Source organism: Orycteropus afer, unplaced genomic scaffold (assembly GCF_000298275.1).
Source record: "Orycteropus afer afer isolate SDZICR_OR568_19922 unplaced genomic scaffold, OryAfe1.0 scaffold00082, whole genome shotgun sequence".
NCBI lineage: Eukaryota > Metazoa > Chordata > Mammalia > Tubulidentata > Orycteropodidae > Orycteropus > Orycteropus afer.
Genome location: NW_006921669.1, coordinates 6,503,863 through 6,517,575, shown reverse-complemented (window position 1 = coordinate 6,517,575; position 13,713 = coordinate 6,503,863). Strand labels below are relative to the sequence as shown.

Below are 13,713 nucleotides of genomic sequence, written 5' to 3'. Positions count from 1 at the left end.
GATTGTAGAACCAAGCAATGTGAATTCTTTGACAACCTCAATCTTCTCTCCATTTATTGTGATGCTGCTCATTGGTCCAGTTGTGAGGAGACAGGAGGAGACTTTGTATATATACACAGAGCACCAACTTCTTCAAGTTCCTGGTCTTTGGCAAACACCTCTGACAGCTGAGATAAGGATGATTGACATTTACCTACAAAGTCATCTGAGGCACTTAGTAAAAAATAGCTCCACGAACAGCACACTCAGGGCTTTGGGATCAGTAGATCAAAGAAGCGCCAATGAATCTGACTTTTTAAACAAGCATTTTACCCTCTCCTCAGATGATGCTTTTATATACTAAACTTGGAAAATCACCATCTTTGCCTATAGCAGAAGTGTCTCCAGCCTAACAGAATTTCCTACTTAGATCATTTCTTCCCTCTAGGCTTAATTCTGCCTGGTTTCACCGCCTCTGGTCTGTCCACGACTCTAAAATACATCAGTAACACTTCTACCAATGAGTACTTCCCCAAGCTTTTAAAGAAAGCCCCTTACTTCCGAAATTAAATCCTGAACTCTGTATTTGGCCTCCAAGATGCTTCCTACTGGAAGTCAGATTCAAAGACATCAAAGTTCTTTCCAGTTTTAAAGTGGAAGAATGCCTCTCTAGCCATCTCCTATGTTGATGGTTCCATTACTAGGCCTCCCACCAAATAAGTCTGTTCATCTTTACCTCCTCATGTAAACTCTCCTCTGGACTCTAGGTATCAACCCATGACTTTAACATGATCATTTTACCAATATCCAACTATCTCACCCAAGACTTATACTCAAATGCTACCTGCATCATGTCATTCCTAATACCTCTTTCAATTGTAACAGATTTGTTTTTCTTCCACATTGACAAAATGTACCCTCTCCCTAGAAAGTCACAAAGGGTTAGAGTTAGAGACCTTTGTTCAAAAGTCCTCCATTTTAAAAATAAACTCCAGAAGTGAACTTATTTTTAAAATAAGGATTACCATATTATAAAATAACTATCTCTCAAAAATAGAAACATATCAACAACACAAATAAAAACTACAGCAACAACCAAACTGAATAATTCCATATGATGATGGTTTATTTCTGCTAGAAACCAGGTCTCTCAGTGTCCATGGGCCATCTGTGTTCTAGAATTCTGTTTGAGCTAGCCAACACTCACTGAAGCCCTGGTTCATTCACTGGTTAAATATGCTAGAGGAAAAGGAAATGTTACAATCTGAGGGTAGGGGTCAAAGAACACGAAGAATGGCCACGTGTGATCTCCTCAGGGCACCATCCCTGCGCAATTATCAGATGATTAAGAGCCTCAGTTCTGTAATTATATTGCCTGGGTTCAAATCCTAGTTCTAGGGGCTCCTTGGAGAAATAGCCAATCCTAGACTGGGACAAGAAACACACAAAATGAACTTGAGACATCTTATTGTGCTACAACTCAAAGAAGCTATCAAAGACTATTGGGATCATTCCAAATGGACACATAAGCAATTTGATGGGGCTCCCAGCTTCCAAGATGGGACCATTTGAACAGCAAGAAACATAACCAAAATGGATTAAATGTACAAATATGAAAATTATGAGTTCATTATGTCACACACACACACACACACACACACAATCTCACTGGTCACTTTTGACGATGGTTGGGACACCTATTCATTATTCTGAAGAACAATAAAGAGAAAGAATCAAATACTTGTCATGTTGTTATGGAAGAATCTCAGCTAATAAATGCAAGAGGAATGATAGAAAAATCACCATTTTGTACTCCCTAATGCAAAATCAAGCAGTGATCAAAGATAACTTCTTATGTGACAGTTTAATTCTAATCACCTCCCCCATGATTAGATATGACTCTGGACAAGTTATTTAGACTCGTAGGTTCAGTTTCCTCATCTGTAAGGTATAGATAGTAAGCATTGATATGGTTCCCTGCACTTTTGTGAGGATTAAATGAGAGAAGTCATATACAGGGTTTTCATGGGGCCTAGCACCTCAGCAAGATACTCAGTAACCATTATTACAAAATCAGGGCAAAAATTTCCCATTAAGTCAGATTAAATTTGAGGGATTCCCTTGGTCTCTGAATTGAGTTTTTTCTTCATAGGAGGTCTAAGTAATATATAGAAGAAAGGTGTTTTCATTTGTTATGGTAGTTCATGGATATATTTGTAAGGAGCTCTGGTAGCATAGTCCCTAAGGCATTTGACTGCTAACCAGAAGGCTGGTGGTTCAAACCCACCAGCCACTCCTTGAGAGGAAGATTGGGCAATCTACTTCTGTAGAGATAGTGCCTCGGAAACCCAAGGAGGGGTTGCTAAGAGTCAGGATTGACTCCACGGCAGTGAAGTGTTTTTTTTCTTTTGTAAGTATCATTTTTAAGTAGATGCTTGTAGGAATGGGGTGGAGTGGAGCAAATCTCTTAGTGGTACAGATTCCTTAAGGACTTTTGGGCAGGCCTAAGCTATGGATGGGAGCTCTGGTAGCATAGTGGCTAGGGCACTTGACTGATAACCAGAAGGCTGGTGGTTCAAACCCACCAGCCACTCCTCAGAAGGAAGATGGGGCAATCTACTTCTGTAGTGATAGTGCCCAAGAAGGGGTCGCTATGAGTCGGGTCTGACTCGACGGCACGTAACAACAATAACAACAAGCCATGGATAAGGAGCTCTGGTAGCGTGGTGCCTAAGGCATCTGACCACTAGCCAGAAGGTTGGTGGTTCAAACCAGCTATTCCATGGAAGGAAGACTGGGCAATCTATCTCCATGAAGATTTACCACCTTGGAAACCCAATGGGGGTCGCCATGAGTTGGAATTGACTCGATGGCAGTGAGTTTGGGTTTTTTTTTTTTTTTTTTTGGTTAAGCCATGAATGGTCCCTCACCTCCAGGCCAGCCCAGTAAAAGCAAAGTTAGTACCTTATCGTAGACCCGGTTAAGGAGTCGTGGCACTGTGGGAAACACCGTGGGCTTCAGAGTCTTCATATCGTCAGGTAACAACCGAATATCTCCTTGAAAGAACCCAACTTTGGCTCCACAGGCGTACACAACAGCCTAAAAACAGAAGCCAATAGCAAGGCTCAGAGCCAAAGGACCACATTCAAATGGGGCCTGTCTTGGACAGGATTGAGGGAGTAGGCTGAGGTTCTCAGACACTTCTTTCTGCACAAATTCATACCTACTCCAAGTACCAGTACTCAGAGCCTAGTCCCAAGAAAGGATGAAAATTCCAATCTGAGGTGACAGAACAGGTAAGAAGCTTAACTGTGAGGCTGTGACCCACCCTGACTGCACCAAGGTTCTGGATGATAGTCAAAGACATCATCTATTATAAGATACCATCATTATGTAGCACTAAGGAAAAAAAAACACTGCCCATTTACCTAGGACATGCCTTTAATGGTCACTAATGGGACTAGCAAGTCAGGACTTCTCTTGTCACATACCTGCTAGGGACATAGGAGGCTCACCTGCACAATCCTCTCAAACATATGAGCCAAGGGGAGGTACGATATGCTCACATCTTCAGGGCAGGGGAAAAAAGTATCCTATACATCAAGGAACAGAGACAGCATTGGTTGGATTAATGTCCACATTGTCTTCCAAAGGAAATTTTAAAACTATCCCTTCCTAGGCCTGCCACATACAGTTGTGCAAGTAGTACACTGTGTAGCTCTAATAAAACCAACACTAAACTCACTGCCATCAAGTTGATTCTGACTCATAGCCACACCCATTGTGTTTCCAAGGCTCTAAATCTTTACAGAAGCAGACTGCCTCATATTTCTTCCATGGAGCAGCTGGTGGGTTAGAACCACTGACATTTTGGTTAGCAGCAAAATGTTTTAACCACTGCACCACCAGAGCTCCATTGTATAATTCTAATAGGTGCCTTTAACTGTGTCAAGTGTAGACATTTTCAGTGGCCCTAAAAAGGCCAAGACTTGAAAATGCACAGCCCCCACAACAAAGACTACACTACATTTGTCCACACTACATCTGCCATTAACCTGCTGGTTTTTGCTCTGCCTCTTCTAACTTCAAGAATAAAACATTTAATATAGATTCACATTTTCTTTCAGTTGGCAACTGACCTCTACACGATAGAGGAAAGAGGAAGCATTAGAAACGATATTTAGATGAGTCAGCATGGCTCCTTTGGGGTCACCTGTAGGAGACAAGAAGTGGAGAGAACAATCTTACATAGCTGATAGTAGCCTTTGGCCTTAAAACAAGAAGCTAGATTAAATTAGTTCTGTTTCAGAGCCAAAAGCTTTTTCTGGGACTACATATTTTTATAGATGGTGTTTGACTATTTATCAGTGATTTATGGCCCATAAGGATTCTACTATGAAAAGCATTGTTAGCCTCCTACTGCCATCCAGCACACAGCCATGATTCCAGACAGCAACACAGTTACAAACAAAAATCCAAGGAAACCCTTTGTGCTATTTTCATTTTGGGGACTTCAGATCTAGCAATATTACCTAGTCATTACCTTATAAACTGAGAATAATAGAATGAATACAACTGTAGGTCATCATGGGCCACATTAAAAATTATTATGAGTTCTAGTAGAGAGTAACTGTAGAGTAGGGTCACAGTTATTTGTGGGATCAATCTGCCCTGCCTCTGGATTCTCTTGATGGAATGAAATCACCCAATGTTATCAACTTGAGAGAGAGAGAGTAGTGGGTTGGAGAAGAAAGTTGGCTTTCTGAGGGCTTCTTTAAGACTCCTGGAGTCCGTTGGATATAAGCACCTCCCAGTGTATTCAGTGCAGTTTATTTACTTACATTTATATTTTTCTCTCTGGACATCCACACTCAAAAGTCTGAGGTTTTATACCTCTAAGGATAGGGCTCATGGTAGTGACTGGGGACTCAAGACATGCTTTTGGCTGACTTCTGGAACAGTTTCATGGGCACTGACCTGTGGTTCCACTGGTGAAGCAGATGATACTCAGGTCTTCTGGTTTAGGAGGCTGGTGGGGGAAAGAAATGGCTGAATCTATCATGAGCTTTGAAAGCTGAATATGGCAAGACTCAAATTCAGTCAGAGAAAACTTACCACAGGCTTTCTGAAGTTCTCTTTTCCTAGATTCTACATGAACAGAAAGCCAAGAAAGACATTAGCTGAGATGGACAGACTTTTGACATATCATCACTTTCTTCCCTTTTCCACGAGTACACTTTGGGATCTGCCCTCCTGGGGTTGAGATTCTGGGCCACAGAACCCATATCTGTAATTACTACTAAATGCTACTGTCTTCATGTATAAATTATCTGCTTATAAATCTGTGCATGTCATCCTCCCATCTTTTTACTCACTAGCATAGGTTTCTTGTGGCCTTGAAGAAACTTCTCCCAAGGCTATGAGTCTTCTCAGACATGGTATAACTCTTCTCATGTGACCACTGGGGATAACAGCCCTGTGCTTGTGTGTAGAAGCCCTGTAAGTTGCCCATGGCGTCAGACCATGCTCTGAACTGCAACGCCAGAACCGTACCTCGGCATCAAACAAGGATAAGATCTCAACGCCAATCCTCTCCCCTCTTTGCTTTAGGTCCTCCTCAAAAGGGTCCATGAGAATGATCATCTTCAGAGCTGGGGTGAGACCCTTTTCCACATTCCCTAATAGTACTGATGCTTTTTGGGGTGTGTCACAGATGACTGTGGCAATATCAGCTGAAAGCAGAAATAGAGCCAAAGGTCACCTCTTACCGCCCCCCCCCCCACCACCACTCTGCTATGTACCCAATTGCCTACAAGGAGGAAGAGAATTTTCTTTTCCTTTATTTTATTTTAAATTTCAAGCTAGGATCCCCCAGAGGAGATTATGTCTGCACATAAGATTTATAATTGATAACAAATGAGCTTAATTGAAACAGTAGCATACAGATTTCATTCATGCTGGCAACACATTTGATCTGAAGAAGAGCCACACCTTATGAATGGTCACTTAGACAACATTTATCAGTTAGGTGTGGTCTTACAAACATGTTTTACTTCTGGAAAGGGGTAGAGAGTAGGAGAGGAAGAAGGACAAAAAATGGGATTTTAGGAGATAAGCATTTTCTGATTCTAAACATTAACATTTGCTTTTGATACTTATTTGCACAAATAGAAAACTTCTGATTGTGTTTATGGTTCAAATGAATCTACTCACTTAATCCACTACACTTACTCATTGCTTATTGACTATCTTATTACCCAACATTACCCATTAATGACAACAGTGAAAAATCTACTTCTGACTATTTTGTGTATTGATGATGTTTCTCTGGCACCAATGAATGCCGAGTTGTGAGGTGAGTGTAATGCTGGCTGTGATGGTTAATGTTATGTGTCTACTTGACTGGGCCATGAATCTCAGTGGTTTGACAGTTATGTAATGATGTACTCATCCTCCATTTTGTAATCTGATGAGGTCATCCTCCATTTTCCCGTAATGCCAAATTTTGCACAGTGACCTAGTCTTGGAAACTAACCATGTCAATAAGTGAGGAGTGAGTCTAGTTCCATGACAGAAACTAATGTATTGGATATGTGAAAGGGCTATCATGTGGTCCTGAACTTGGATCTGTTTCTCTAACTGTGTGTAATAAAAATGTTCCAGAAGCCTCACATGAATATAGGTGCATGCTAGCTAACCATACTTTCTTGGGCCCACAAGGGAAGAGAATTAAATCTGTGGTTCACAATGCCTTAATCGATTTAGCTTACCTATGGCTTATACCCAGTGTGGCCAAAATAAGTAGTCTTGTCTCTACTGTCATACTATGCCACTTTGAAGCATTTTATTGAAACTTCTATCTGCATATCTGCCCACCTTGTGGGCTTTTTGTAACTTCACTATATGTTATATCCTAAGTACTACAAACACAAGCATTTTCTGGCCACAGCATTCAAACCTGCTAACAAAAGCAGAGATTGAGGACTTAGACATTATTAAGAAACAACTGAGTTGTATTGCAAAAACAAAGCTTTACCCTTGTTGACAATGTATATGATGGCTTCAGCTCCCAAGGTGTCATACAGAGGGACAGCTACCATGGAGTATGTGTAACAGGCCAACTCAGAGATGATCCACTGTATGAAGAGAGTTCAAGTAAGGACCAGAGAGCATTTTGAAAAGGAAGGATATTAATTCAGCCATTCAATCAACAAATGCCTATTTGGTAAATAAAATAAAATAAAATCACTATGTAAGCCATAGGGACTTGCACAGATACTTTTATGAAAACCAAAATCACTGCCGTGGAGTTGGATCCAACTCCTAGTGACCTCTCCTTGGTTTTCCGAGGTGGTATCACTATGGAAGTAGATTGCCCAACCTTCCTTCCGAGGAGTGGCTGATGGGATTGAACCACCAGCCTTCTGGTTAGCAGTCAAATGCCTTAGGCACTATGCCACCAGAGCTCCCACTTTACAAAGCCATATAGAATTAACTAAGAGTGAGATGATAGGAACAGAGATAACTACAATACAAATGTAGAGCAGAGTATAAAGGTAGAGGGTGGTAACAGGTACAGAAAGCGTCAGGAGTAAAGGAGGCAGAGATCACCTTCAAGCTTAGGGTAAAGCTATCTGGGACTGCTTTCAGGGAATTTATAGAAATTAGGCAGGGCTTTGAAGGACTGGTAGAATTTGATTATGGAGACAGAGGCAGAAAAGGCCATTCAAGGATGAAGGAAGTGAAGGAACAAAGATAGATAGGATAGCATGTGATATCACTATGTATACACCAGGAATCATGAAGAGTGACAGGAAATAGCACTGGAAAGATGGGTCAGAATCTGCTGATACTGGGCCTTCACTGTCAGTTGAAGTTTGGGATTAAGTTCCTAAACTAGAGCTAGGTATATATCTTCTCGTGGTGGCTGGACATAACAAAGACAAGGTATGTAGATTCACCTAAAACAGTAAAAGATGAAATCCCAGATTAGGGGGTTAAGCAACCTGACTCTAGTGGCCATATGTCATCCAACTACTATAAATCATACAAAGACTTTCTCTGAGGATATTGTGCCTAATGACTAGGAGATAAGTTGCATATTAATCATCTTATTGTCTAGAGTATGCTTCCAGCTCATTGTGAAAGATAACTATAGACAGTCGTACTAGGTGCTGTGGTTTACTAGTCCAAGTACAACTTCCGAATTCCAACTCTAATACCGTATTTTCAGAATCTTATTTGTCAGTCCTTTATGGCTTACTTTTTGTCCTCATCTCACAATCACACAGACATGAAATGACCCATTAATGATGAGTTGGGAATAAGAGAAGTGTAGATACCTAGCCTAGAGCACTGACATTTAGTCATGAATTAAGGAGGCCCTGACCTGTAATGTTTTCAAATCGAAGAATACCAGTCTCTTGGGATTTTCAAGAAGCTCTGATAAGTCATCAGCAATTGTCAGCATGCTGGACATTCTGACAATTGTGAGTGACGTTACAGTCTTTAGACTTAGCTGTGACTAATTTCACTGAGTTAAATTCAACATGATTACCTCTGGTCTATTTTGAGCAAAGATGCCAACAAATTGGTCTGGTGATGGCTTATATCCTTTATGCAAGAGGCAGGAGCCCAGGTACTCTGCTCGATCAGACACCTATAAAAGAGGAAAAATAAATAAAGAAAGAAATAAGACCCAAAAGAGATCAAATTAGCTCAGGGTACTGCATTAGCAAAAGAATCTCTCCAAAACCATAGGCCTGACTTACCTGTTTGTAGGACAGCCATCTGTAGGGCTGGTTTGGTTTTCTGTATCCTAAGCAGGGCCCATTGTCTACAAAAATAAATAAATAAATAAAATAAGCTGCAGTTGTAAATCCTTTGGAGCAAGAAAGGTAGAAGAAGATTAGGAAAAGGCAAGACACAAAGGATAAATCCAGCAAGAATCTGAACTTCTCTTATGTGTCCAGGAAGTTTAAAGATAGTAAGTATTCAGTTCTCAAAGGCAGAGAAAGTCTCATAAAATACATGAGAAAAATTTAGGAAGTGCTACAAAACAGAGGTGGTTAGGTGCTTAGGTGCTGGAGTATGTGACCACCTATGGCAATGTTGCAATGTTGGCATTCAGAGAAAGCCTTCAATATGGAGCGATCCACATTACATGACCAACTAAAGACCTAGGTAATCACAGCCAGCCTATATTGAATCATGAACACATTTTGGCAAATCCTGCATTGGGCTTCCCTAGAGTAAAAGAAATGCATGTTTGTAAAAAATATAGAACAAAATCAAAATATGAGTTATTAATAATATCATCTCACAAATACCATTACCAACCATTAATACTTCCTTTCTTAGTTATCCAGAATTGAAGGAAGACTCATTAGTGACCTGCCATATGCAGACAGATGGCACAACCTTGCTTGCTAAAAGCAAAGAGGACTTGAAGCACTAACTGCTGAAGATCAAAGACTACAGCCCTCAGTATGGATTATACCTTAACATAAAGAAAATGAAAATCCTCATAACTGGACCAATAAGCAACATCACAATACATGGGGAAAAAATTGAAGTTGTCAAGGATTTCATTTTACTTGGATACACAATCTATGCCCATGGAGGCAGCAGTGAAGAAATCAAATGATATATTGCATTGGGCAAATCTCCTGCAAAAGACCTCTTTAAAATGTTCAAAAGCAAAGATGTCACTTTGAGGACTATGGTGCACCTGACTCAAGCCATGGTATTGTGACCTTATACGCATGTGAAAGCTGGACAATGAATAAGTAAGACTGAAGAAGAATTGATGCCTTTGGATTATGGTGTTGTTGGTGAAGAGTATTGAATATTCATGGACTACCAGAAGAACAAACAAATCTATCTGGGAAGAAACACAACCAGAATGTTTCTTAGAAGCGAGGATGATGAGACTTCATCTCACATACTGTGGACATGTTATCAGGAGAGACCAGTCCCTGGGGAAGGACCTTCTGCTTGGTCAAGTAGAAGGTCAGTGAAAAGGACAAACCCCTCAATGAGCTGAGTTGACCTACTGGCAGCAACGATGGGCTCAAACATAGCAATGATTGTGAAGATAGCACAGGACTGGGTATTGTTTCATTCTGTTGTACCATAGGGTCACTTTGAGTGGGTCTGGGTCAGAACCAAGTCAATGATACCTAACAACAAAAAGTTAATTTACAGAGTTATGTTTGTTCCATAACACAGTGTGTTTGGTGTTCTGCTTCCTTCCTCAATCTCATATATAAACATTTCTATGCCATTGTTTCTTCTACGTAGAGATTTCAGTGGCCTAATGTCTCAGGCAAGGTTCTCCAGAGGGGCAAAACCAGTGAAGCATATAATCAAGACCTGGCAAAGACTTGATTCCTGGAACCATAAATCTTGGCTGTGGAAGAAACAGACCATATATTGGACACTGGTTAGAGCAACATACAATCTTCTGGAGAATTACTGCCCCAACCCTGCTACGTGTTGCCATCTAGCTGGCACTATAATTGGGTCTTCAGAGGCTGTTCCATCATTCTGTCAAGTCAGCTGATTTAGGACTATGGGGAACATGGTAAGACCAGTGAATTATATGAGTTTGAGCTGAACTTCATATGTTGTGATGTGACTCCCTTGATCTGAGGCTGCTGTGTGTGATCCCATGACAGTGGACAGGGCATTCTGTGAGTCCATGGATGACAGTTTTGGCAGAGGCATTGCATCCAGGGAAGCCTTCAGCTGGCAAGGCCAGCAATATACCTTCACTGTCCTCCTTTAAGGGTATATCAACTCTCCAGCCCTATGTCATAATTTAGTCTTCAGTTACCTTGATCATCTTTCTCTTCTATAAGTTGTCACACTGGTCTATTACATTGATGACATTATGCTGATTGTAACTAGCAAGGAAGAACTCTCAGTAACTCTAGACTTATTGATAATTGTGCTAGAGTTTGGCAAATTAACCCCATGTGAGGTGTCAAATATTTTAGGCTGGGTTCTCCAGAGAGGCAAAAGCAGTGAAGTGTCTGTCTGTCTATCTATCATTTCTTATCTATCTATATAGCTTTATTTCAAGGAAATGGCTCACACCCTTGTAGAGGATGGTGAGTCTCAAGTCTGTGGATCAGACATCAGGCTGGAGGTTTCTCCTGCCTCATGTAGCTGCAGGGGCTGATGAATCCCAGATCAGCCTATCCAGTGACAGGCTGCTAGCTCACAGGCTGCAGAGGCTGATGAATCCTGAGAAACGTACATCAGATGATGAGGAGCCAGATGCAGGATCCAGAGCTAGCAGATGAGCATCGCCAGAGCATCTATCTCCATCTCTGTCTATCTGTCCTATCATCTGTCTATAGTTGTATGCCAGCCACATCCCCAAGGAAACTCTCCTTACAACTGATTGGCTGATCCCATCAGATCACATCATGGGGACAATTACATCAGTGTATAACTACCAAACTACACCATTACATAACTGTCAAACTACTGAGAATCATGGCCCAGCCAAGGTGACATACAACCTTAACCATCACACCTTATTGTCGCCAACCAGTTGGTGGCTCTAGTGTGGGTTTTTAGATTATTTCTAAGCTTAGCATCTTAAATAATGCTATGATAAATATCTTCAAACTGATCATTTAAAATCTGCCACATTTTCTTAGAAAAGATCCCTGAAATGAAATAATTGGGTCAGAAAGGGGAAAGGGTGAGAATAGGTCAGAATTTGATTCCTAGCACCAGTTGCTTCTAGAGCAATTGTAACAAGTTATTTTTCTCCTACCAGGAACATGGTAAGTTTCACCATACTGTCATTGGCACAGAATATTATCTTTTTAAAATATCTGCTGATTTAATAGGTTTTTAAAAGGCAGTACTTTTGTTTACATTTCTTTAATAGCTAGTAAAGTGGAACATTTTCCCTTATTTGTTAAGGTTTATTTACTTTCATGAATCATCTGTTTTTGTACTTTGCCCGTTTTTATGTCTGCTGAGATATAGAGGTTCAAAAAGAGCCACAAGAATGAAGGAACACACACACACACACACGATTGCCATCAATGTTTTTCTAATTTGTGTCTTAGATTTGTCAATAGAAGAATTAAACTTCTGAACATCTAAACTACTTCTGAACTACTCAGTCTTATTCAAGATTAAACTAAGTCTGGGGACATCCATTTACTAGAGTTCAATAGCTATCTCAGCTCTGAAAGTCAAACCACAGAAGCCATGATATTAGGCTAAGGAACAAGCCTAGCTGAGTGAGAAGCTGCCACAACTAAGCCAAATGAGGTCAAGTTATAAATAGAAAAGTGGAAGGGAAGGAAATTTTACACAGAGGATCTAGCCAAATTGCTGAGAGGAACTCAGGTCTTGCCAAAAGGAAGCATTCAGAGAGAGGGTTACTAGGAATTCCAGGGGTAAAGAAGGAGCTTCTAGACAAAGTGACAGAGGAAAAAGGAAAGAAAGGAGGAAAGAGATAGCATTCTCTGATAAAGAGATAAAAGATGAATGAGGAGACTGTCCACAGGAAACGTTAACACTTCTTCCTGCTGAAACAACTGCATACAAGCCCAAGAAGTCAAATAAATCTCAGGCTGTCACTTTCTAATCCTGCTGTCTTAGATGAACAGAGCCACTGTTCCAGCCCAGGGCTTGTACCTCAAGTCATCTACCAAGGACATCGTTTGCCCTAACATCAATCACTGGTGATAGCTACCTTTTATTGAATGCTGACTGCAAGCTAAGAAGACCCGGTGGTGCAGTGGTTAATCCCTGGGCTGCGAACTGAAAGGTCATTGTTCAAACCACCAGCTGCTCTGATGGAGAAAGATGTGGCAGTCTGCTTCTGTAAATATTTACAGCCTTGGAAGCCTTACTGTGTTAGTTCTACTTTGTCCATTAAGGTTGCTATGAGTTGAATCCACCTGAAAGCAGTGGGTTTGGTTTGGGCCTGGTACTGCAAGCCAGGCACATCAACTCTTTTGTTCTTCCCACGGTTATTAGCCCTGTGTACGTACTAAGAATCATGAAAGCTTGGAACAGCAGAGGCTTCCTCAAACTCATACAGTAAATAGTAGAGCCAGTGAATGTGGAATAAACTATACTGCATTTTCTCACCATTTCCTTATGGATAAAGATGCTAGCTGAAGCCTGTGGCCAAGGAACAAGTCAAATAATTGGCCCAAAGGGGCACTACCTGTGATTTCATTAAACTTTGTGCCCTAAACAGCTTCAGCCTATTAGCTGAACTGCTGACCAGGCAACAAACAGCTTACTTAGCATTTGATTAACTTATTCAACTCAGACTGCACTCTCTTGTCAAGTTTGGCCATCTACAAGGAGCCCACCCATCAACAACTTCTCAGCAAAGTTTCTGCTCATAAGCTAATTAAAGTTCACACTCTGGCATGTAGAACCCCCAGGAAAGATTTGTTAAAAATACAGATTCCTGGTTCTCACCACCTGGAATTCTGATTCAATGAAACTAAGTTAGAGTTAAAGAATCAATATTTTAAACAATATCCTCAGGTCATTCTCAATGTATCTTCCCTAGACAGTCTATTGGCTAGAGGTCCAAAGGTATGTTAAAGATGACGTGTTTAACTCCAGTTAAAACTAGAAATGTCAGAAGCCAGATGATTGGGACCTTCTAAAAATTAAATTTTTATGTGCTTCCAAAGACTTCTCCAAAAGAGTCAAAAGAGAACCTACAGATTGGGAAAA

At 40.7% G+C, this 13,713-nt stretch overlaps 1 protein-coding gene across 1 annotated transcript in view; it reads right to left on the bottom strand.

The window, feature by feature from the left end:
• ACSL5 (acyl-CoA synthetase long chain family member 5) overlaps nucleotides 1–13,713 on the bottom strand; it is a 34,954-nt gene that overhangs the window by 15,202 nt on the left and 6,039 nt on the right. The window contains exons 3-11 of the mRNA XM_007941553.2: nucleotides 8,751–8,815; nucleotides 8,537–8,638; nucleotides 7,016–7,115; nucleotides 5,533–5,711; nucleotides 5,095–5,127; nucleotides 4,957–5,008; nucleotides 4,119–4,192; nucleotides 3,495–3,572; nucleotides 2,944–3,078 (exon numbers count right to left, since the gene is read on the bottom strand). Of these exons, the coding sequence (XP_007939744.1) occupies nucleotides 2,944–3,078; nucleotides 3,495–3,572; nucleotides 4,119–4,192; nucleotides 4,957–5,008; nucleotides 5,095–5,127; nucleotides 5,533–5,711; nucleotides 7,016–7,115; nucleotides 8,537–8,638; nucleotides 8,751–8,815 (818 nt within the window). The remainder of the gene's footprint in view (nucleotides 1–2,943; nucleotides 3,079–3,494; nucleotides 3,573–4,118; nucleotides 4,193–4,956; nucleotides 5,009–5,094; nucleotides 5,128–5,532; nucleotides 5,712–7,015; nucleotides 7,116–8,536; nucleotides 8,639–8,750; nucleotides 8,816–13,713) is intronic.